The 23,516-nt window shown below is 48.2% G+C and overlaps 1 protein-coding gene across 1 annotated transcript in view; it reads right to left on the bottom strand.

Annotated features, from left to right (window-relative positions):
• LOC126470412 (zinc finger MYM-type protein 2-like) overlaps window positions 1-23,516 on the bottom strand; it is a 444,979-nt gene that overhangs the window by 75,828 nt on the left and 345,635 nt on the right. The window contains exons 12-14 of the mRNA XM_050098266.1: window positions 11,245-11,304; window positions 9,275-10,131; window positions 9,003-9,165 (exon numbers count right to left, since the gene is read on the bottom strand). Of these exons, the coding sequence (XP_049954223.1) occupies window positions 9,003-9,165; window positions 9,275-10,131; window positions 11,245-11,304 (1,080 nt within the window). The remainder of the gene's footprint in view (window positions 1-9,002; window positions 9,166-9,274; window positions 10,132-11,244; window positions 11,305-23,516) is intronic.

Below are 23,516 nucleotides of genomic sequence, written 5' to 3'. Positions count from 1 at the left end.
CGGTCCCAAGACGTATCCCCCGATGGTGGATGGAGTTGAGCCGGCATAAGAGGGATGGCCGAGCGGACGAGTAGACGAAGCTCCCATAATCCAGCTTCGATCGGACTATGGACCGATACAAGCGAAGCAGGACAGTGCGATCCGCTCCCCATGATGAACCGCTAAGAACTCTGAGGACATTAAGGGAACGTGTACAACGGGCCGCCAAATAAGAGACATGTGGAGACCAACACAGTTTCCTGTCCAGCGTGAGCCCTAGAAACTTAGTTGTGTCCACGAATGGGAGAACAACGGGACCGAGATGTAAGGATGGCGGAAGGAACGCTTTATATCGCCAAAAGTTGATACAAACCGTCTTCTCTTCAGAGAACCGGAAGCCATTTGCCACGCTCCATGAGTAGAGGCTGTCTAGACAACGCTGAAGGCAGCGCTCCAGGAGGCATGTTCGCTGGGCACTGCAGTAGATCGCGAAGTCATCGACAAAGAGAGAGCCTGAGAAATTAGGTGGAATGCAATCCATAATTGGATTGATCGCGATGGCAAAAAGGGCTACGCTCAAGACGGAGCCCTGAGGCACTCCGTTCTCCTGGAGGAAGACGTCGGACAATACGGAACTCACACGTACCCTAACTTTCGATCCGTTAAAAAGGAATCAATAAAAAGGGGCAGGCGACCGCGTAGGCCCCACCTGTGCATAGTGCGGAGGATACCTCCTCTCCAACAGGTATCATAAGCCTTCTCCAAGTCGAAGAACACGGCTACCGTTTGGCGCCTTCGCAAAAAGTTGTTCATGATGAATGTCGACAAGGTCACAAGGTGGTCAACAGCGGAGCGGCGGCGACGAAAGCCGCATTGGACATTAGTAAGTAGTCGTCGAGATTCAAGAATCCAGACTAACCGAGCATTAACCATGCGCTCCATCACCTTACAGACACAGCTTGTAAGAGAAATGGGGCGGTAACTAGAAGGAAGGTGTCTATCCTTCCCGGGTTTGGGTATAGGAACAACAACGGCGTCACGCCAACGCATGGGGACTTGACCTTCGGTCCAGACGCGATTGTAGGTACGAAGAAGAAAGCTTTTGCCCGCCGGAGAAAGGTGTGCCAGCATCTGAACGTGAATGGCATCTGGCCCCGGAGCAGAGGACCGGGACAGTGCAAGCGCACGTTCGAGTTCCCGCATAGTAAAGGGGGCATTATAAGTTTCCAGATTCAGCGAGTGGAAGGAAGGTCGCCGAGCCTCTTCTGCCTCTTTCCTGGGAAGGAAGGCAGGATGGTAATGGGCGGAGCTTGAAACCTCCGCGAAAAAGCGGCCAAAGGCGTTGGAGACAGCCACAGGATCAACAAGGACCTCATTACCTGAGGTCAGGCCAGGTACCGAGGAGTGGGCCTTAATGCCCGACAGCCGGCGCAGGCTACCCCAAACGATGGAAGAGGGAGTAAAACTGTTAAAGGAGCTGGTGAAAGAGGCCCAACAAGCTTTTTTGCTGTCTTTGATGACTCTACGGCATTGCGCTCGGAGTCGTTTGTATTCAATACAATTCGCCAATGTAGGATGGCGGCGAAAGGTGCGTAAAGCACGTCGTCGAGCACGGATAGCGTCCCTACAAGCCTCGTTCCACCAGGGGACGGAAACGCGACGTGAAGAAGAAGTAGTACGAGGAATGGAACGTTCGGCAGCATTGATGGTAACAGCCGTGAGGTATTCGACCTGACTGTCACAACTGGGAAAATCGTGGTCCGGAAAGGTTGCCAGGGAGGAGTAAAGTCCCCAGTCAGCTTTCAGTATGTTCCAGCTCGAAGGACGTGGGGATGGGGTGTGGTGCAGGAGACGAACGACACAGGGGAAGTGGTCGCTCGAATAGGTGTCAGAAAGGACATACCACTCGAACCGACGGGCAAGAGTGGTAGAACAGATCGAGAGGTCCAAGTGGGAGTAGGTATGAGTAGAGTCCGAGAGGAAAGTCGGGGCGCCGGTATTGAGGCAGACAAGATTGAGATGGTTGAAGACATCCGCCAAGAGTGAGCCTCTTGGACAGGATGCAGGAGAGCCCCAAAGGGGATGATGGGCATTGAAGTCGCCAAACAATAAGAACGGCGGGGGAAGCTGAACGATCAGGTGCATCATGTCAGCCCGACTAACAGCAGATGACGGTGGAGTGTAGATGGTACAAACTGAAAAAGTAAAAGCAGAAAGAGTAATGCGGACAGCTATTGCTTGGAGTGGGGTGGTCAATGGGATGGGATGGTAATAGACCTCGTCCCGAACGAGCAACATGACCCCACCATGAGCTGGGATACCGTCCACGGGGGTGAGGTCATACCGCTCCGAGGTATAGTGGGTAAAGGCAATACGGTCAGTCGGGCGCAACTTGGTTTTCTGGAGACCAAGGACGAGCGGACAGTGCAGGCGGAGGAGCAGTTGTAATTCCTCCCGATTAGATTGAATACCTCTTATGTTCCAATGAAACAACGCCATCGCTAGTCAAAAAGTTGGGGGAACGAGACGGGGGAAGAGCTGGTCACCTCGACGGCCGCGGAGGGCCAGGTTGCAAGGGAACAACGCTACAACCAACGGGAGGCGGATCCGGTTCCATCGACTCGTCACCAGCTGCGGCCGCTGTCCCTGGTTGTGTAGGAGGGGCCGCATCATTGGCCGACGAAAGGCCGGCGGAGCGCCTGGCAGCAGAGCGTCCTGGCGAAACTGAGGACGGCCGGGAGCAGCGACTCACGGATGAAGCGTCAGACGAAATGCGCCGGGGTGGAGAGGGGGATAGAGACTTCTTCTTGGAGGCCTTCTTGGAAGGCCGAGGAGGCACAGGGATGGTGGGCTGGACCCGAAGAAGGTCCTCACGCGCGGGGTCCGTTTTGGAACGCCGGACCTCGGAAGCTGGGGTCCGGAACGTTTCCCCGATGGACGCCTGAGAAGAGGATCGCTTCTCAGGTGGCGTGGGGGGAGGAGGAGGAGGAGGAGGAAGGGTGGCCCCTGGGGCAGAGGGGGTGGGGGCCACGGGGGAGGAGGATTTGGAAGGGAGGGATTTGGGAGGCGGAGGCAGAGCCCCCTGATGGACGGAGGGGGGACAGGATAGGGGTGAGGATACCGAGGAAGGAGTGGACACAACTGAGGCAAACGAAGTGGTCAATGGCACGGGATGGAGGCGGTCATACTTCTTCCTGGCCTCAGAATAAGAGAGCCGATCCAAAGTTTTGATTTCTTGTATCTTCTTCTCCTTCTGATATGCGGGGCAGTCTGAGGATCTAGGCGAGTGGACGCCAGGACAATTAATGCACCGAGGTGGTGGGGTGCATGTATGTTCCTCACAAAGAGGACGTCCACAATCGCCACAAAGGGGCTCAGCCTCACACCGTGATGACATGTTCCCAAAGCGCAAACACCTAAAAGAGCGCATAGGAGGTGGGACGTAAGGTCGCACGTCACACCGGTAGTACATCACCTTTACCTTCTCCGGGAGAACGTCCCCCTCGAAGGCGAGGATGAAGGCCCCGGTGTCGATGCGACGGTCTTTGGGGCCGCGCTGGACTCGCCGGACGAAATGCACGCCTCGGCGTTCCAGGTTGGCCCTGAGCTCCTCATCAGATTGTAGCAGGTCACGATGAAAAATAACCCCCTGTGTCCTATTTAGTGCCAGATGTGGGACAATGGATACTGGGATGTCCCCTAGGCGGTCGCACGTCTGGAGCGCCGCCGACTGTGTGGCGGAGGTGGTCTTGATAAGTACGGACCCTGAACGCATCTTGCTGAGAGCCTCGATTTCCCCGAAGATGTCCTCAATGTGCTGAACAAAGGACATGGGCTTGGAGGTGGCGAATGTCCCCCCATCGGTTCGAGAACAGACCAAATAGCGGGGAAGTACTTCGCCCCAAGCCGGCGGGCCTGTCCCTCCTCCCATGGAGTGGCCAAGGGGGAAAGGGCAGGAGAACCAGGACTAGAAACGGTACCTTTTCTTTTGAAAGACTCGGCCGCAGAGCGACCTGATACGTGTTGACGTTTCATCTGCGAAACGTCCGCCCCGATACCACCCACTCCAACCAGGGGCTCTCCCCTCGGGCGCCACCCAGCCGCAGCAAGGGCCACCTGGCAGGATGACCATTGCCGGGAGTCCTGATGCCCCAAGGAGACGGGCATCTACTCCTTGGCCGACGTGGGGAGGGTGCAGCTCAGGTATCGGCAGTACGATCCCTGTGTTGTCAGGGGGCTACAACCTAGAGGGTACATGACGACCCCACCACAACGGGCTGGCTACCGTGCTGGATTTCTGGTGCCATGGAAAGTCCATCATGATCGCTGGGGCAGATGGAGAGGCACTATGGGCGTAACTTGGACAACCCATCAGGCGTTTAGGCCCAATTTGAGGAATAGTGGGTATGGTTACAACGCTGGTGCAATGCTGAGTGCCAAGGTCTTAGTGCACTTAGGACCAGTGGTACACAATGTAAGGTGTCCTTCCCCAAAAGGCTCGTACTTCTGTAGAATTTTGAAAAATGGAGGTCAAACCCCAAGGGGGACCATCACATGGAAGGCCGAAACGGTTGAAACTCCTTTTAGTCGCCTCGTGCGACAGGCAGGAATACCTCGGGCCTATTCTTACCCCGGACCCGCAGGGGGGAAAGGGGGAAAGAGAAAGGGGGAAAGAGAAAGGGGGAAAGAGAAAGGGGGAAAGAGAAAGGGGGAAAGAGAAAGGGGGAAAGAGAAAGGGGGAAAGAGAAAGGGGGAAAGAGAAAGGGGGAAAGAGAAAGGGGGAAAGAGAAAGGGGGAAAGAGAAAGGGGGAAAGAGAAAGGGGGAAAGAGAGGGAGCGAGAAAGGGGGAAAGAGGGAGAAAGAGGGGGAGAGAGAAAGGGGAAAAGAGGTGGAAAGAGGGGGAAAGAGAGGGAGAAAGAAAGGGGGAAAGAGAGGGAGAAAGAAAGTGGGAAAGAGGGTTAAAGAGAGGGAGAAGGAAAGGGGGAAAGAGAGGGAGAAGGAAAGGGGGAAAGAGAGGGAGAAAGCAAGGGGGAAACAGAGGGAGAAAGAAAGCGGGAAAGAGGGGAAAAGAGAGGGAGAAGGAAAGGGGGAAAGAGGGGAAAAGAGAGAGAGAGGAAGAATGGGGGAAATGGGGGAAATAGGGGAAAAGAGAGGGAGAAAGAATGGGGGAAATAGGGGAAAAGGGAGGGAGAAAGAATGGGGGAAATAGGGGAAAAGAGAGGGAGAAAGAATGGGGGAAATAGGGGAAAAGAGAGGGAGAAAGAATGGGGGAAATAGGGGAAAAGAGAGGGAGAAAGAATGGGGGAAAGAGGGGAAAAGAGAGGGAGAAAGAATGGGGGAAAGAGGGGAAAAGAGAGGGAGAAAGAAAGGGGAAAAGATAGTTGTATCATATTGTCATTTTCAGTTTTTTAATAAGAATTTCAACATGTCTCTTGCAAGTGGGTATGTGGATGCATTTCTGTAATTCACAATTTGCACTGACGTTGCAGTTTTCCTTGTCTATGTTTGGTAGGCATTGGAGGGTAAATGCACTGGGCTTTGTCTATACCAGTTTTTTTCCCTTGTCTTCTAGCGTATGTTAAATGTCTTTCTGAGTGTTGCTCAACTTCACTTGAAATGTGTTAGTTAGACCCGATTTTAGTTTTGTGTTTGTTTTTACTGATGGCCTTGCATCTGACTGATGTATTGCTTTTTATCCATGAGATCCACTGCATTTTCTTAATCTGCTCATGAGATGATGGTGTTGTGTTCCTGAAGTTTCTTTTAAAGTTTTCTCAGTGGTATGGAATCTGCATTGTTTTGGTTTACTGTGTTTTCTTTCACTTGTGTTATTGTTGTTGATTTCATTATCAACTAGCTCTCTCTTCAGGCCCAACTTCACCTAACTTGTGTGTGTGAGAGCGTGTGTGTGTGTGTGTGTGTGTGTGTGTGTGTGTGTGTGTGTGTGTGTGTGTGTGTGTGTGTGAGAGAGAGAGAGAGAGAGAGAGAGAGAGAGAGAGAGAGAGAGAGAGAGCAAGCCTTCAGACTCAGTTATAAGGTTTCCCATGTATTTGTCATTTATTTGCGTGCTGGTGATGTGTTTCAGATGTTGTTCAATCAGCTTTATTGCTTTTCTATGCAAAACAGTGTCAGTGAGGTTGATTAGCCTCGGACAGAAGTGATTTTATCGTTAGACTGGATGTAATTTGTGGCTGTGTTAGGTGTTTGTTTGGTTTTTAAATTTGCAAACTTTCTTCAGTGAGTTCTTTTTTTAAATTTTTTTCTATATATGTATAATTTTCAACTTGCTATCAGAATAGAAGGAAACAGTAGTATTATTCCAAACTTTCATAGCATTATGATGTGCTTTGTGTACTTCCTCATTTATTGCTTGCATTTTGGCATAAATAGACTTGATTTCATTGTTTAGCCAAATTTCTTTTTCTATTTATTTCATCTTTTGTGCGCTGGCTAAATTGTTTTTAACCTGTACATAAATATATTAAGGTATAACATTAATTGATCTGTAAATGATGTTAACTTTGTAAGCTGGTCAGTTTTATGTAGGTTGAGATGATATATCCTTTTAAACTTTATGTACAGGCCATTTGGAAATGCCTGACAAGGCATCCATAATTTGTTTGTTTGCATGACCGTCTGCCACAGCTGTTAAAATTAGAATCAAGTAGCTCAAAAAATTCGGCTAAACAATATAATCAAGTCTCGTGACACAATAAAAGTGCAGTTAAAAAGTTTAAAACGTGGTCCACGGTGAATCCAAATATGTCAGACCAATGTCAAAGGTGATCAGTGTATTTTGTTCACAGGATGCTATTGGCTACAAAAATACCACAAACGGAAGTTGTATTACTGATTGCTTTCATCCCTCACATGCAACAAAAAAGTATAATCAGCAGTGACCAGAAAGTAACTGACAATGTCTGATCCAGAAACGTACTCTCAACTAACATCAAATTTGTTTACTTCTTTATTTTTTAGAGCAAAGAATACATGTAGTAGAGTAGGTGTTACCAACTTGTAGTTATAAGTACTGTAAGCAACACGTCACTTTGAGTATGAGTTACTGAAATCACATCAGAAACTATTTAATGAAAAGCCATCTGTAAACCTCTCCAGATTCATAACAACTGTTAATTTTCAGACAACTCTCAAAGGCAAAAATAATTTTTACACCTACAATAATGTTTGTCTAAGGTGACAAATTCTAGAGTGACAGAAGAAATATACAGCACAGGCTGAGAGAGGTTGCATTGGTAGCCCCAGCCCAGGTAGGTGTCCAAACACAGGCTACTCAGCAGAGGTACACACATTAGGTGACAGTGATGCAGTGCTCAGCTCAACACATAGCAAACAAGTCTGCAACAGCCAAAGGGTTAATCTGACTTTGTGGAGATCCTAAACCCTCCTAGTACTCAATATTGCGTCGTACAAGTATTCTGCATGTGATCTCCTTTATAGATTATGTACACTTACCTACAAATATGCCAATAAGCTGAAATCACCCGTTTGCTTCACCACAACTGACCTTACATGCTCACTCCATTTGACGCATTACACCTAGGTACTGAATAGATGTGACTGCATCAAACAGCACACCACTTATTCTGTACTCTAACACCACAAAACTGTTTTCGTTACATATTTGCATTAACTTATGTATGGCCAGAAGTGGCTCCAATAATTTTTTGCAGAATTTAAATTATCAGGAAGCACCTCAAATATTTTGACATGGATTTGACTAATGACAGTCAAGATTTTAGAGCTGTCAACACAGAGTGACGTTTTTGAAACACATGTGAGACACAAGGCTGTGCCTTTAAATGCCAATTAGCTCCATGTAGTACAGATCTGGAGGTGTCACTTCTACAGATTACAGCTCTTATGGGTTTCTGCAAGCCTCAACAAGCTGAGCTAAAGAGAAATCATAGCAGTCTCAATGCGATTTCAATGTCCCACTTCATGTAACGAAAGGGACTCAACAGAGTCACTGAACCCTTACTGTCAAGACTCTGTATCTCCCTTATTATGATCTGATGTATCATTATTCAGTGTTTAACATCTCATAGTATTACAGGTAGTACTGTGTTTCTGGCATTGGTGATTTTTTCCATTGTAGTAACACAATGCTAAGTTTGTTAATATCTCACTAGAGTGCACTTGAATGCGTCACCACATAGCACAAGTTTCATGAATGATTAGATGAAATAAGGACACAAATGTGTCATTACTTTCAGCTAGTAACAAGTTCCTTGCTTGCTAAAGGTATTTTTTTGATAAAGCGTGTCATTTGCAAGTCTCTTTTCGTTTCTTGAGGTCAATTTTGACAATTTTCTCAATGTGTGTGTTAGAACTTCCAAAACCATGTATTTTGCGATACAATTGATGGGGGACAACAGAATCGCTAGGACTCACCAGCACTCAATTATTTGACCACACTGGTAACAGTTTCACAGCTTTCCTCGGTGTGAACCCTAGTTTAGGAGCTACACAATCTCCATATTCTTGTTGCAAGACTGTTGTTCAAGTGGAGGGCTTCTGCCTATCTTTTGAAAGCCTGGGGGCAGAGCTTCCACTTGGTAAATTACTCTATGTCATCAGTGGGAATGTGTGGATCCCAAGAATACATAATGAGTCACTGTAAATCTTCCTCATCTGTTTCCATAATTGCATGGTTTCAATCAAAAGGGAGGAAAATTAATATTTAAATGTACTAACAAGAATATACTTAATTTTTAAAGCACAACAATGATATTTCAATCTGAATATCACACTTACTCAATTTATATACCTGTATGAGAGAATAGTGAGCAATAACTCTATACCTGATCGAACTTGGGGTAATGAGTCTGTGATGAGGTATTATTTGTATTTAAATAAAGATCAATTATAAAATGATTGTGCAATAACACCAAGCATTTTGTAATAAAATCACATACACTCTTGTACACTTTACTAATGCAAGCTGGGCCTCTAGTTGAATACTCATATTAAAGATGAGTAGTGTATGAAACTACATAACTTGCCTGTCTGTGTTAGCCGAGACTGCAGATGTGGACGACAAGATATTCCTTTACTGTGTAAAATTGGTTTAGTTAAAACACTGGCGTTTTTCATTTCTGGTGGCTCCTCTGGTTCAATACAAACAACCTCCTTCACTAGTACCCTCATTACTGTAGCATCTGATTCCTGCAATGTTTTATTCCATGAAACTTTCATCACATTAACTCTCAAAAATAATTTATTTAAAAAATGGCATTTGACAAACAAAAAGAAAAGGGTTCATTTTAGCTATTACCATATGTGGTTTCCCACTTCCTCCAGGAGTTGTGGTTCCCGTTCCTGAACTTGTCATACCAGCCAATGCTGGTGATGAATTCTCTGGTAATTCTTCCGGTATCACCCTCCATGACTGAGAAGATGATTGTTGTGAGGCAGCTTTTTTACTAGAATCTGTTGGTACACCAGTTGCAAGGGCTAACGCAGTCTCTACAGAAAAGATTTCACCTACTGTTGAAGGTTTCGCTAAAAACTTTTCTGGAACCATTGAAATGGGCTGATTTTTTTGTGCATCCACTGAAACATCTGGTCCATCTCCACTATCAGGTAACACAGCGTCCACAGTTGAAGTTCCAACGAATGCATTCGATACAAGTGCTACCGAAGGTACCATCGAATTAGTTGTAGCTGTCCCAACTGCAGCAGTTACAGGCAACACACCAGACGGTAAGTTTTCTGTAAATGTATCTAATACCACAGGTAAACCATGTGGACTCGAGGTAGCTCGTTTTGTTGTTTCAATTTTATTTATTTCTGTGTCTATGAATTCACTCACAGGCACTGGTGCACTAATTGGCACAGGTTGTTTTGTTGCCAGGTCATTCAGAGCAGCTTGAACTCTTGATGAAATGGCAAGAGTTGAAGTTAATGATCCACTGGACAGTGGTGTTACCACTTGTGGTTTTGTGATCGACTGTGCACCAAGGTTCATAGATACACCTGAAGATTCCTCTGACGCGACAGGAACTGTATCTGTAGGTACACACCCACCAGCCTCCCCATCACTCCCAATAGGCAGACCAGTGCTAGCATTTTGATGAGAGCGTGATAATGATGTTACTGCTGAAATTACTGGCGCTTTACCCTTCTTTTGTGCTGAAAAAAGAAAATCATTATTTTACAAAATGTGGAAGTAATAAATAAAACATTATAGTGCAAAATAGAGATGAATTTCAGTACTAATAGCAGTACACATAAATGGTTACTGCCTGACAAGTTGCAAATAATTCCCCCAGTGAACACTTTTCTCTAGAATCAGTGGTTACTTTCCCTTATAATTTTTTGTATCACCATCCAGAATGGGGAATAAATGTGTAGGGTATGTCCTTTTTGAGAATTCCAAATTATGAGGCTGTCAATCTTCTGTTAGTATCTAACTTATTTTACAATTCCATTTATAAAAGAGAACCTAAACTGTGCTACTTAAAACAAGAAGCAAATGCACATGTCATGACGACATAATGAAAATTTGTTGAGATCAGGACTCATATCCAGTTTTCCTGCTTTACATGAGCAGACATCTTAACCATTTGGCTTCTTCATTGTCATAAAGTTTCGTTCCTGTTACTTTTGAACAAACAATGATAGTTCTCCATTCTGGACATTATTTCATGTTATTGCACCTTCACCGATTTCCTGCGTATTACCTCCACTGATTTTATACGAGTGAAACGAATGCAGTTGTTATATCCCTTGTTGCATGGGAAGCCACAGTTCATCATATCCATTCCTCTTTAGATCCTATTACAGGTTCTGTGTGCACGCATGCATGAGAGAGAGAGAGAGAGAGAGAGAGAGAGAGAGAGAGAGAGAGAGAGAGAGATTTTGTTCGTGTGCATATCAACTGCCTCCTACCTGAAACTGTTGATTGGTTGGAGGCTTTCACAGCAGTGTACTGAATGATTTACTATTTCTTTTTCCTACTTAAGTGGCCCCTTCTTCTCCTTTGTACTGTGTTTATTTTGTGTGACTGTGAAAGAGCATTGTTGTACATCATCTCAGCTTTCTGAATTGTTCTATAAAGTGTGATTTTGAAGAGTTCATCGGTTATCACTCATCAAGTAATTCACACAGGTTCAACATTTGATTTTTAACATCCCTTTCCATATAAAACAATGTTTCACACACACATATTATGAAACAGTTCACTGCTGTATGTTTACTGTTAATATTTTTACGGCACTGAATTAAATAGATAGATTTACATACCAAGATCATTTGCAGGAGCTGAAGTAGAATTTTTATGGCTACCTGCTTTCTTTGGACCACCTATAAGAAAACAAACATTTTTGTGAGAATGTAATGCACGCTGGAACAGTGTTTTTAAAGTGAAATAGTCTTACTGAAGTCAATCTTAATTGTTAAAGAATATTTCACAACAAATTACATACAGCATCCCTGGACCAAGTCAGTTTCTAAATTTCCATCACAGAGAAGACTGACACCTATGCCATTATAAATTTATAGCACAACATAGTAATACAAGCTACTTGAATGTATAGTCTGTAGATGGATGAGAAAGAGTAGGTAGGTCAGTCAAGAAGAGAGACTGGGTGGGCCAAATGGGACAATTTTGTGAGTATTTTGTTATAAGGAACCTGTGGTCATTGATGGTTTGTTTGGTGCACTTTCATTTTGTTTCATTAATTACTCCCAGTCATCTCTTTATCTTTATTGCATGGCAGATATTTACACGACAATGAAAATGTCAATGGCATGTGCTTTGAGTTTTGTTGGGAAACAAACCTGTTTCATTCACTCACAGTCCTTGCACTCAGTAGTACTCAGTTCCGTCTTTAGTTTGTTTCTCCTGGCAGTGCTAGTTGTATGCTGAGAGAGTGGTATGATGACTAGGGGGTGCAGGTGCAAGGAGGGGGCAGAGGGCATGAGAGGAAGGGATGGGGTGGAGGGAGGCCAGAGGAAAACGTAGGGTGGAGGGAGGCAAGAGAAAGGGCCGGAGTAGGGGGCGAGAGTAAGGGGTCGGTGGAGAGAGGCAAGAGGAAGGGGTCGGTGGAGGGAGGCGAGAGGAAGGGCCAAGATGTGGGTGGCAAGAGGAAAGATCATGGTGGGGAGTGGTGGGGGGAGGGAGGTAGGGGTGTGGCGGGGGGGGGGGGGGGGGCGGGCGAGAGGAATGGGGTGGTAGGAGGGGGCGAGAGGAATGGGCGTGGGGGTGAGAGGAATGTGTGTGTGTGTGTGTGTGTGTGTGTGTGGGTGGGTGGGTGGCAGGGGGGAGAGGAATGGGTGAGTGTGTGTGGTTGGCCGAGAGGAATGGGTGTATGTGTGGAGGGGGGGCCGGCGAGAGGAATGGGTGTGTATGTGGGGGGGGGGGGGGAGAGGAATAGGCGTGGAGGGGGCAAGAGGAATGGGTGCGGGGGGGGGGGGGGTGGGAGAGGAGTGTGTGTGTGTGTGTGTGTGTGTGTGTGTGTGTGTGTGTGTGTGTGTGTGTGTGTGTGTGTGTGTAGGGGTGGGGGGCGAGAGGAAATTTTTTTGTTTGTTTGTTTTAGGGCGCAAAACTGCTATGGTCATTAGCGCCCGGTCCGTGACTTAGGAAACAGTAAAAAACCGAAATTGAAAACCATCAGCAATGGGAACAAAAGTCATAAAATTGGAGAAACTAAAAGCAGAAGGAAGGCTTAAAAATCCACAACAGAAAGGGGTTGGTTGTCCCCAAAAAAAGCTTCAAATGACTGACGTCATTTCACTGGCACTAATAAACTTGAGAACGCGGTCGGCTGAGCGCGTGTCATCTGCTAAAATCGACGATATATCAGGCGACAGCTGTAGACGGGAGCGTAATGGATTAAAATAGGGGCACTCAATTAAAAGGTGTCTTACCGTCCACAGCTGAGAGCAGTGGGGCCAGAGTGGGGGAGGATCGCCGCTTAAGAGATGTCGATGGCTAAAAAGACAGTGCCCTATCTGGAGTCTAGTTAAAATTACCTCCTCCCGACGACGCGTTCGGGAGGAAGAGGTCCAAGCACAAGGAAGAGCTTTCACGTCCCGCAATTTATTATGGGTAAGTGTCGACCAACGCGTGTGCCATAAATGAACAACACGTCGACATAAAATGCTCCGTAGATTGGCGAAGGGAATCGATTGAATAGCTGGCCGAGGAAGAGAGACTGCAGCCTTGGCTGCAATATCGGCCGCCTCATTTCCACAGATACCAACGTGTCGCGGGAGCCAGAGGAACGCCACCGAGACGCCCCCCAGGTGGAGCAAGCGCAGACAGTCCTGAATCCGGTGGACCAGAGGGTGCACAGGATAAAGAGCTTGGAGACTGAGGAGAGAGCTGAGAGAATCTGAGCAGATAACATACTGCATCCGCTGATGGCGGCGGATGTAGTGGACAGCCTGGAGAACAGCGTAAAGCTCTGCAGTATAAACCGAACACTGGTCGGGAAGCCGAAAGTGATTTCGGGTGTCGCCAACAATATAGGCACTCCCTACACCTAACGATGTTTTCGAGCCGTCGGTGTAAATAAATGTGGCGTCCGTCATTTGTGCACATAGAGCAGCAAATGCCCGCCGATAAACAAGTGAAGGGGTACCATCCTTGGGAAATCGACAAAGGTCATGGAGCAGGCAGATCTGGGGATGGAGCCAAGGCGGTGCTGTACCCCAAGTTGTCAAGAAGGTTTTAGGAAAGCGGAAGGAAAGAGAATGGAGTAGTTGACGGAAGCGGACTCCCGGTGGTAGTAGGGAGGAGGGGAGGCCTGCATACCCTACATCAAAGGAGGCGTCGAAGAAAAAGGTCATGGGCTGGATTAGCAAGCATGGAAGACAGATGGCTAGCATAACGACTCAGAAGGACTGCTCGCCGATTGGACAGTGCAGGTTCAGCAGTCTCAGCATAAAGGCTTTCCACAGGGCTGGTGTAAAAAGCTCCAGACACTAAATGTAATCCACGGTGGTGGATAGAGTCGAGACGCTGAAGAATAGACGGCCGAGCAGAGGAGTAGACTATGCTTCCATAGTCCAATTTCAAGTGCACTAAGGCCCGATAGAGGCGGAGAAGGACCACTCGGTCCGCTCCCCAGGAGGTACCATTCAGGACACGGAGGGTGTTAAGGGATCGCAGACAGCGAGCCGAAAGATAGGAAACGTGGGAGGACCAGCACAGTTTTCTGTCAAACATAAGACCCAAGAATTTAGCGACGTTGGAAAACGGAAGGTTGACAGGACCTAGATGTAAGGAGGGCGGAAGAAACTACTTACGTCGCCAAAAATTAACACAAACGGTCTTACTGGGAGAAAAACGGAAGCCGGTTTCGATGCTCCAAGAGTGGAGGCGATCGAGACATCCTTGAAGACGTCGTTCAAAAAGGCTGGTCCGTTGAGAGCTGTAGTAGATCGCAAAATCGTCCACAAAGAGGGAGCCCGAGACATCAGGAAGGAGACAATCCATAATTGGATTTATGGCAATGGCAAACAGTACAACACTCAGCACAGAGCCCTGGGGTACCCTGTTTTCTTGGGAGAAAGTACGGGAGAGAGTAGTGTTCACCCGCACCCTAAATGTGCGCTCTGCCATAAATTCGCGAAGAAAAAGGGGCAGCCGACCTCGAAAGCCCCAAGAGAACAGTGTGCGGAGGATGCCTGTCCTCCAACAGGTATCGTATGCTCTCTCCAGATCAAAAAATATTGCTACTGTTTGGCATTTCCGGAGAAAATTGTTCATGATATAAGTGGAGAGAGCAACAAGATGGTCAACTGCAGAACGATGCTTTCGGAATCCGCATTGGGCAGGTGTTAAAAGACTTTGGGAGTCCAGCCACCAAGCTAAACGGTAATTCACCATACGCTCCAAAACCTTACACACACTACTCATGAGAGAAATGGGGCGATAGCTAGAGGGGAGATGTTTGTCCTTTCCAGGTTTCGGAACAGGAACGACGATAGCTTCCCGCCATCGTCTGGGAAAAGTACTGTCAGTCCAAATTCGATTATAAAGGCGAAGGAGGTAACGCAGACTACGGGTTGATAAATGCAGCAACATTTGGACGTGGATACCATCCGGTCCTGGGGCGGAGGAGCGAGAAGAAGAGAGTGCATGTTGGAGTTCCCGCATGGAGAAAACAGTATTGTAGCTTTCGCGATTTTGAGAGGAGAAAGCAAGAGGGCGCACTTCCGCTGCACGTTTCTTCAGGAGAAACGCTGGCGGGTAATTTGAAGAGCTCGAAATCTCAGCAAAGTGCTGACCCAATGAGTTAGAAATTGCGACGGGATCCACTAATGTGTCATGCGCGACAGTGAGCCCAGAGACCGGGGAAAAACTAGGCGCGCCTGAGAACCGTCGAAGCCGACTCCAAACTTCCGAGGAGGGAGTGAAGGTGTTAAATGAGCTAATAAAGAATTTCCAGCTTACCTTCTTGCTATCGCGGATGACACGACGGCATCGCGCTCGGAACTGCTTATAGCGGATACAGTTGGCCAAAGTAGGATGGTGGCGGAAAACGCGGAGAGCACGTCGCCGCTCACGTATTGCATCACGGCATGCCTCGTTCCACCAAGGAACTGGGGGGCGCCGGGGCAATTCGGAGGTGCGTGGTATTGAATGTTTCGCAGCTGTAAGAATAACGTCGGTAATGTGTGTGACCTCATCGTCAACGCTGGGAAAGTGATGGTCATCGAATGTCGCTAGAGATGAAAAAAGTGTCCAATCAGCTTGGGCAAACTTCCAGCGTCGCGGGCGCATGTAGGGCAGTTGTGGCTGCAGTCTAAGGACACACGGAAAGTGGTCACTCAAGTTTGTATCATCAAGGGCGAACCATTCGATGCGCCGAGCTAGCGGAACAGTACCGACCGCAAGGTCCAAATGAGATAAACTTGTCGTGGAGGCAGACAAAAATGTAGGGACCCCAGTGTTGAGGCAAACTAGATCTGCTTGGTGGAAGACGTCTAGCAATAGTGAGCCACGTGGACAAGGATGTGGAGATCCCCAAAGCGGGTGGTGGGCATTGAAGTCCCCAACCAGCAAATATGGGGGTGGAAGCTGACGAAGAAGATGAAGGAGATCAGCTCGTGCCATTGGTGTGGACGATGGAATGTATACAGTACAAAGAGAAAAGGTATATCCAGAAAGGGAAAGATGGACAGTGACAGTTTGGAAGGAAGTGTTTAAATGGATTGGGTGATAATGGAGAGTATCATGGAGAAGAATCATGAGTCCTCCATGTGCTGGAGTGCCTTCAACAGAGGGGAGATCATATCGGACGGACTGAAAATGAGGGAGAACAAAGCGGTCATGGGGACGCAGCTTTGTTTCCCGAAGACAGAAGATGACCGGCGAGTAGGATCGTAAGAGGATCGACAATTCATCCCGACTGGCTCGAATACCGCGGATATTCCAGTGGATAATGGACATAGGGTGAACAGAAAATGGAGGAATGTGACCAAGGTCGCTGTCAACTCAACGACTGCTCAGAGCTTGCGACCGACAGCATGGAATGGCATTCAGCCGAAGGCAGAAGATCCTGATCAATAGGTTGGTCAGGAGCAGCTCCTGCCACCAGCGATCGGCCGGTTGATCGGTCGCCAGCAGTGCGCCTCGGCGACACAGAAGACGGCAAGGACAGTGCTGTATTTTCCTGTCTGAGGCACGGTGGGCCGTCGACTGGCAAATAATTTTCGAGCAGCAAAGGTCGACACCTTTTCCTTTACTCTAATTTCCTGGATGAGCTTTTCGTCCTTAAAAACGGGACAATCTCAAGAGGAAGCAGCGTGGTCACCCATGCAGTTGATGCAGCGAGGGGATGGAGGTGGACAAGCACCATCATGGGCATCCTTGCCACACGGAACACATTTGGCCGGATTGGAACAGGACTGGCTGGTGTGATTGAACTGCTGACACCGATAGCAACGCGTAGGGTTTGGGACGTAAGGGCGAACGGAAATTATCTCATAGCCTGCTTTGATTTTCGATGGGAGTTGAACTTTGTCAAATGTCAAGAAGACAGTGCGGGTTGGAATGATGTTCGTGTCAACCCTTTTCATAACCCTATGAACAGCCGTTACGCCCTGGTTAGACAGGTAGTGCTGAATTTCTTCGTCAGACAATCCATAGAGGGAGCATGTATATACGACTCCACGCGAGGAATTTAAAGTACGGTGCAGTTCCACCCGGACAGGGAAGGTGTGTAGTAGTGAGGTACGCAGCAATTTTTGTGCCTGGAGGGCACTGACTGTTTCTAACAACAGGGTGCCATTCCGTAATCTGGAACAAGACTTTACAGGACCTGCAATTGCGTCGACACCTTTCTGAATAATGAAAGGGTTGACCGTGGAGAAGTCGTGACCTTCGTCAGACCGAGAAACAACAAGGAACTGTGGCAACGATGGAAGAACTGTCTGTGGCTGAGACTCAGTGAACTTACGCTTGTGAGCAGACATAGTGGAAGGTGAGGAAACCATTGCGGAAGAATCCCCCATGATTACCGGCGTCTCCGATGGCGCGCTCCTCCCTTGTGGGGGGCCTCTCTGAGGGCACTCCCGCCTTAGGTGATTGTTCACACCTCAGGTCACACCTCCCGACAAACAGACGGAGGGACCAATCGGCACTTTCGGAAGGTATCAGCTCGGGTAATCACCCCTCCCTGGGCCTAGCCGTTACCAGGGGGTACGTACGTGTCCTACCTGTCTACCCGGGGCGGGGAATTACGCGTTACCCCGTCACCGGCTACGCATGGAAGTGCGTGGGTCGGCCTTCAGACACGCACAGGGAGGAAAAAAGAGAAAGGGAAAGGAAAGAAGAGGGGTCTCAAACGCCGCAGTGGAGAAAAGGGCAAAGAGAAGAGGGAAGGAAAAGAGAAGGACAGAGGAAGGATGAAAACTTGCAAGTGTAGAAAGCAAGGAATTTGTAACAGTTTCGAGCATCCGTCTCCAGACGTAGGCACAAACCATACTCCCAGAGGGGGAGAAAGGGAAGGAAAGAGCCAGGGGTGAGGGGTGAGGGCGGGCGAAGATGGGGGACGGGGAAGGATGCGGAAAGGGAGGGTATGCAGCCCGGAAAGGAAGGAGGGCCACATTAGCTCGGGATCCCGTGCTCGCTACGCACGTATCCACAAAAGAGTTGTGGACCCCCTGGGGGGGGGCGAGAGGAATGGGTGTGGGGGTGGGTGAGAGGAATTGGAGGGGGGCCGAGAATAATGGGCGGGGGGAGGGGGGGGGAGGCAAAAGGAAAGGGTGGAGCAGGTAGAAGTGGGATTGAGATGGAGGGGCTGGGCGGTGTGTGGGGTGAGGGGGCGAGTGCGGGATGGGGTAGGGCGAGGTGAGGTGAGGTGAGGTGAGGTGAGGTGAGGTGAGGTGAGGTGAGGTGAGGTGAGAGAGCATGGGGCTGGGCCGTGTGGGGTGAGGGGGGCGAGTGCGGGGTTGGGTGAGAGAGTATGAAGGAGGGCTTTTTTTTTCTTTTTATTTTTATTTTTTTCCCCTTCCTTTTGGGGGGGGGGGGGGCGCAAAACATCATTGGTCATAGGCGCTCAGTATGGAACCATAGAATGCTGGGACCACGAGAGTAAAAAACCATTTCTAGGTCCAATACAGAAAGGAAGAAACAACAAATTTAAAACGTCGACAAGTAACCGGAGTCATGAGGTAGAAATCAAATCTCTTTTATCATATTACTTGTTTTAAAAAAATTAAAACTCGAGCCACAGCTTGCATGTCATCCGCTAAAATGTCCAGCAAAGCGGGCGGCAGTCCGACCCTGAGATGTAAGTGGGTAAAGCAGGGGCACAAGATAAGGCTGGCTGGCTTCAGAAAGGACAGTTGGGTGCAGGGTCGCCACTCAACAAGTGGCGGTGATCGCAACAGAGCTAACATTACTTTCTCATGGCGAGACAGGCGGACGAAAGTCGACCAGGCTGTTGGGAGAGGTTTGACTTCTCCGAGTTTGTTCCCATGAAGGGAGCACCAATGGTCATGCCAAAGTGACCTGATACACTGATAGAGAAAAGTATGAATATCTTGCAAGGGAACAGAGTAAGAGGCAGGCTGACCGAGATGGACTGCAGCCTTGGCTGCAGCGTCAGCAGCAACATTCCCAGGCACACCAACATGGCCAGGAACCCACATGAACTTCACTTGGGCTCCCCCATCTAGGAACAAATGGAGGCAGTCCTGGATCCGTTGACCAATGTCGTGGACTCGATCTGGATCATCCAGACTCTGAAGGGCAGTGAGGGAGTCAGAGCTGATCACACAGTGAGTGAGCTGGTGCCTCCGGATGTAGTGAACAGCCTGATAGGGGGAAAAAAGCTCTACAGTAAAAATTGTGCACTAGTCTAGAAGCCGGTATTGAAACTTATCATCCCTGACGACAAAAGCACAGCCGACACTGTGGGTGGACTTGGAACCATCAGTGTACAAAAATATGCTATTGGCAAGTTGTGAGCGAAGTTCGAGAAATTTGCAGTGATAGGTAAACTCAGGAGTCGAATCCTTTGAGAACGAGTTGAGGTCAAAAGGAACACAATCCTGTGTCTGAAGCCAAAGTGGCGAAGGGCTCTCACGCATTCGGAAAGTGGCAGGAAGTGTAAACTGCAGCTGCTGAAGCAGGTGACAAAAGCAGACGCCGGGAGGCTGCAGAGAAGAGACTTACATCTCATATTGGTGGTCAAGAATGTCATCAAAAAAAGGGTCAAAGATTGGGTGGCCTGAAATGGAAGATGGCCGACATGCATACATACTGAGTAGGATGTCGCGCTGGTATGACAGTGGTAGTTCACCGGCTTCTGTGTAGAGACTCTCAACTGGGCTAGTATGGAAGGCACCAATGGCAAGACAGATCCCCAAATGGTGTATTGTATGTAGACGGCGTAAGATAGACGGCCCTGCAGAGGAGTAGACAATGCATCCATAATCCAACTTGGAGTGGGCAATAGATTGATAGCGGTGGAGAAGGACAGTCCGGTCAGGTCCCCAAGAGGTACCACTCAATACATGAAGGACATTGAGGGACCAGGTGCAGCATGCAACCAGGTAGGACACGTGGGGAGACCAACTAAGTTTCCTACTGAACGTAAGCCCTAAGAACTTCGTTGCACCCACGAACGGCAGAGCATTTTGGCCCAATCACAAGGACGGTGGAAGAAACGCCTTGTACCACCAGAAGTTGACAAAAACAGATTAGGTAGTAGAAAAGCGGAAACCATTTGTGACACTCCAGAAACAGAGATGGTCCAGACAACGCTGAAGACAGGGTTGCAGGAGATATTTCCGTGGGGAACTGCAATAAATAGCAAAGTCATCAACGAAAAGAGAGCCGGAAATGCCAGCTGGAAGGTAGTCCATAATTGGGTTGATGGCTATAACGAAGAGGACGACACTCAGTACAGAGCTCTGAGGCACCCCATTCTCCTACGATAAGGTGTGGGATAAGGGGGAACCCACACGTACCCAGAAATCTCAGTCTGTTAAAAATTCCCGGATTAAAGTGGGAAGCTGACCGCGAAGGCCCCACGTGTGCATAGTACGTAGAATGCCTGTCCGCCAACAAGTATCATAGGCTTTCTCCAAATCAAAGAATACGGCCACTGTTTGTTGCTTCTGCAGAAAATTATTCATGGTGAACATCGACAGGGTGACTAGATGATCAAACGCTGAGTGGCGCTTTCAGAACCCAAACTGAGCATTAGTGAGAAGATAGCGTGACTCCAGCCACCACACTAATCGACCATTGATCATGCGCTCCATCACCTTACAAGTGCTGTTGGTAATGGAAATTTGATGATAGCTGGAAGGAAGAGATTTATCTTAACCAGGCTTAGGTAAGGGAGCAATAATAGCTTCACGCCAAAGCATGGGAAATACACCGTCAGTCCAAATACAGTTGTAGGGATCGAGGAAAACGCGTTTTCTCATAGGAGGAAGATTCTGCAGAATGAGGACATGGATTTTATCAGGCCCAGGAGCAGAAGATCTGGATGAGGAGAGAGCACGCTCGAGCTCCCTCATAGTAAAATGAGTATTGTAGCATTCCCAATTCAAAGGGAAAAAAGAGATTGCACAAGCCTCCTCCACCTGTTACCAAGGAAGGAAGGCAAGATGGTAGTTGGTGGAGCTTCAAACCTTCACAAAGTACTGGCCCGAAGTGTTAGAAACATCGACAGGGTTGACTATAATGTTTCCCGCCACAGTCACACCAGGAATCGGGTAGTGGGCGGTAGTCCCAGAAAGCCTGTGCAGGCCACTCCTAACGAGAGTGGATGGAGTAAAACTGTTGAACGAGCTAGTGAAGGAAACCCAGCATGCTTTCTTGCTTTCCTTAATAGCACGGCGGCACTGTGCACGTAGCCACTTGTAGAGGATGTAGTTCATTAATGTAGGATGACGGTGAAAGACACGTAGCACACGTCGTTGGGCACGAATCGCATTGCCGCACTCCACAGTCCACCAAGGGATCAAGACGTGATGGGGAGAAGTAGCAGTACAAGGGATAGAGGATTCGGCAGCTGAGAGAGTAACGTCCATGAGGTGCTTGACCTGATCATCACAGCTGGGAAACGGCCGTTCATCAAAGACTGCCAAGGAGGAATATAGCCTCCAGTCAGCAAGAGACAATTTCCAATGAGTGGGGGGCCACTGTAGCGGGGTATTACTGTACAAACGAGTCACACAAGGGAAGTGGTCACTCGAGTAAGTACGAGGTGCATTCAAGTTCTAAGGCCTCCGATTTTTTTTCTCCGGACTGGAAATAGATAGAAACATGCACATTGTTTTAAAATGAGGCTGTGTTCATTGTCAATACGTCCCAGAGATGGCAGCACTGTTCGGCAGATGGAATTTTACCGCCAGCGGCGAGAATGAGAACTGTTTTAAATACTTAAAATGCCGACGCTTTCCTTACTTGAACAGCGTGCAATCATTCGTTTTCTGAATTTGCGTGGTGTGAAACCAATTGAAATTCATCGACAGTTGAAGGAGACATGTGGTGATGGAGTTATGGATGTGTCTAAAGTGCGTTCATGGGTGCGACAGTTTAATGAAGGCAGAACATCGTGTGAAAACAAGCCGAAACAACCTCGGGCTCGCACAAGCCGGTCTGATGACATGGTCGAGAAAGTGGAGAGAATTGTTTTGGGGGATCGCCGAATGACTGTCGAACAGATCGCCTCCAGAGTTGGCACTTCTGTGGGTTCTGTGCACACAATCCTGTATGACAACCTGAAAATGCGAAAAGTGTCATCCAGGTGGGTGCCACGAATGCTGACGGACGACCACATGGCTGCCCATGTGGCATGTTGCCAAGCAATGTTGACGCGCAACGACAGCATGAATGGGACTTTCTTTTCGTTGGTTGTGACAATGGATAAGACGTGGATGCCATTTTTCAATCCAGAAACAAAGTGCCAGTCAGCTCAATGGCAGCACACAGATTCACCGCCACCAAAAAAATTTCCGGTAACTGCCAGTGCTGAAAAAATGATGGTGTCCATGTTCTGGGACAGCGAGGGCGTAATCCTTACCCATTGCGTTCCAAAGGGCACTACGGTAACAGGTGCATCCTACGAAAATGTTTTGAAGAACAAATTCCTTCCTGCACTGCAACAAAAACGTCTGGGAAGGGCTGCGCGTGTGCTGTTTCACCAAGACAACGCACCCGCACATCGAGCTAACGTTACGCAACAGTTTCTTCGTGATAACAACTTTGAAGTGATTCCTCATGCTCCCTACTCACCTGACCTGGCTCCTAGTGACTTTTGGCTTTTTCCAACAATGAAAGACACTCTCTGTGGCCGCACATTCACCAGCCGTGCTACTATTGCCTCAGCGATTTTCCAGTGGTCAAAACAGACTCCTAAAGAAGCCTTTGCCGCAGCCATGGAATCATGGCGTCAGCGTTGTGAAAAATGTGTACGTCTGCAGGGCGATTACGTCGAGAAGTAATGCCAGTTTCATCGATTTCGGGTGAGTAGTTAATTAGAAAAAAAAATCGGAGGCCTTAGAACTTGAATGCACCTCGTATCAGAAAGAGCACACCACTCGAGACGTTGAGCGAGCTGGGCAGAGCAGATTGAGAGGTCTAAGTAGCATTAACTGTGCGTGGAATCAGAGAGAAACGTGGCTTCACCAGTGTTAAGGCACACAAGATGATTAAGATGATCCACCAAAAGAAAACCTCTTGGGCAGGTGACAGGCGAGACCCAAAGAGGATGATGGGCACTGGTGTCACCGAGGAGCAGAAAGGGTGGAGGAAGCCGAGCAACAAGCTGCATCAGGTCCGCCCTAGTGACAGCAGAAGACGAAGGGATATAAATGGTGCAGAGGGAAAAGGTAAGTTCGGGAAGGAAAACACAGGCAGCAACTGCTTGTAGGTGGGTGTGCAAGGGGATAGGAAGATAAACATCATCTCGTAGAAGCAGCATGACCCCACCACGATCAGGAATCCCTGCTGTAATGAGAAGGTCCATCCGTAACGAAGTAAAATGGGAAAGAGCAAAATGGTCTTGAGGACGTAGCTTGGTTTCTTGGAGACAGACTAC

Source organism: Schistocerca serialis, chromosome 3 (assembly GCF_023864345.2).
Source record: "Schistocerca serialis cubense isolate TAMUIC-IGC-003099 chromosome 3, iqSchSeri2.2, whole genome shotgun sequence".
NCBI lineage: Eukaryota > Metazoa > Arthropoda > Insecta > Orthoptera > Acrididae > Schistocerca > Schistocerca serialis.
This window is presented reverse-complemented; position numbering and strand designations above follow the sequence as displayed.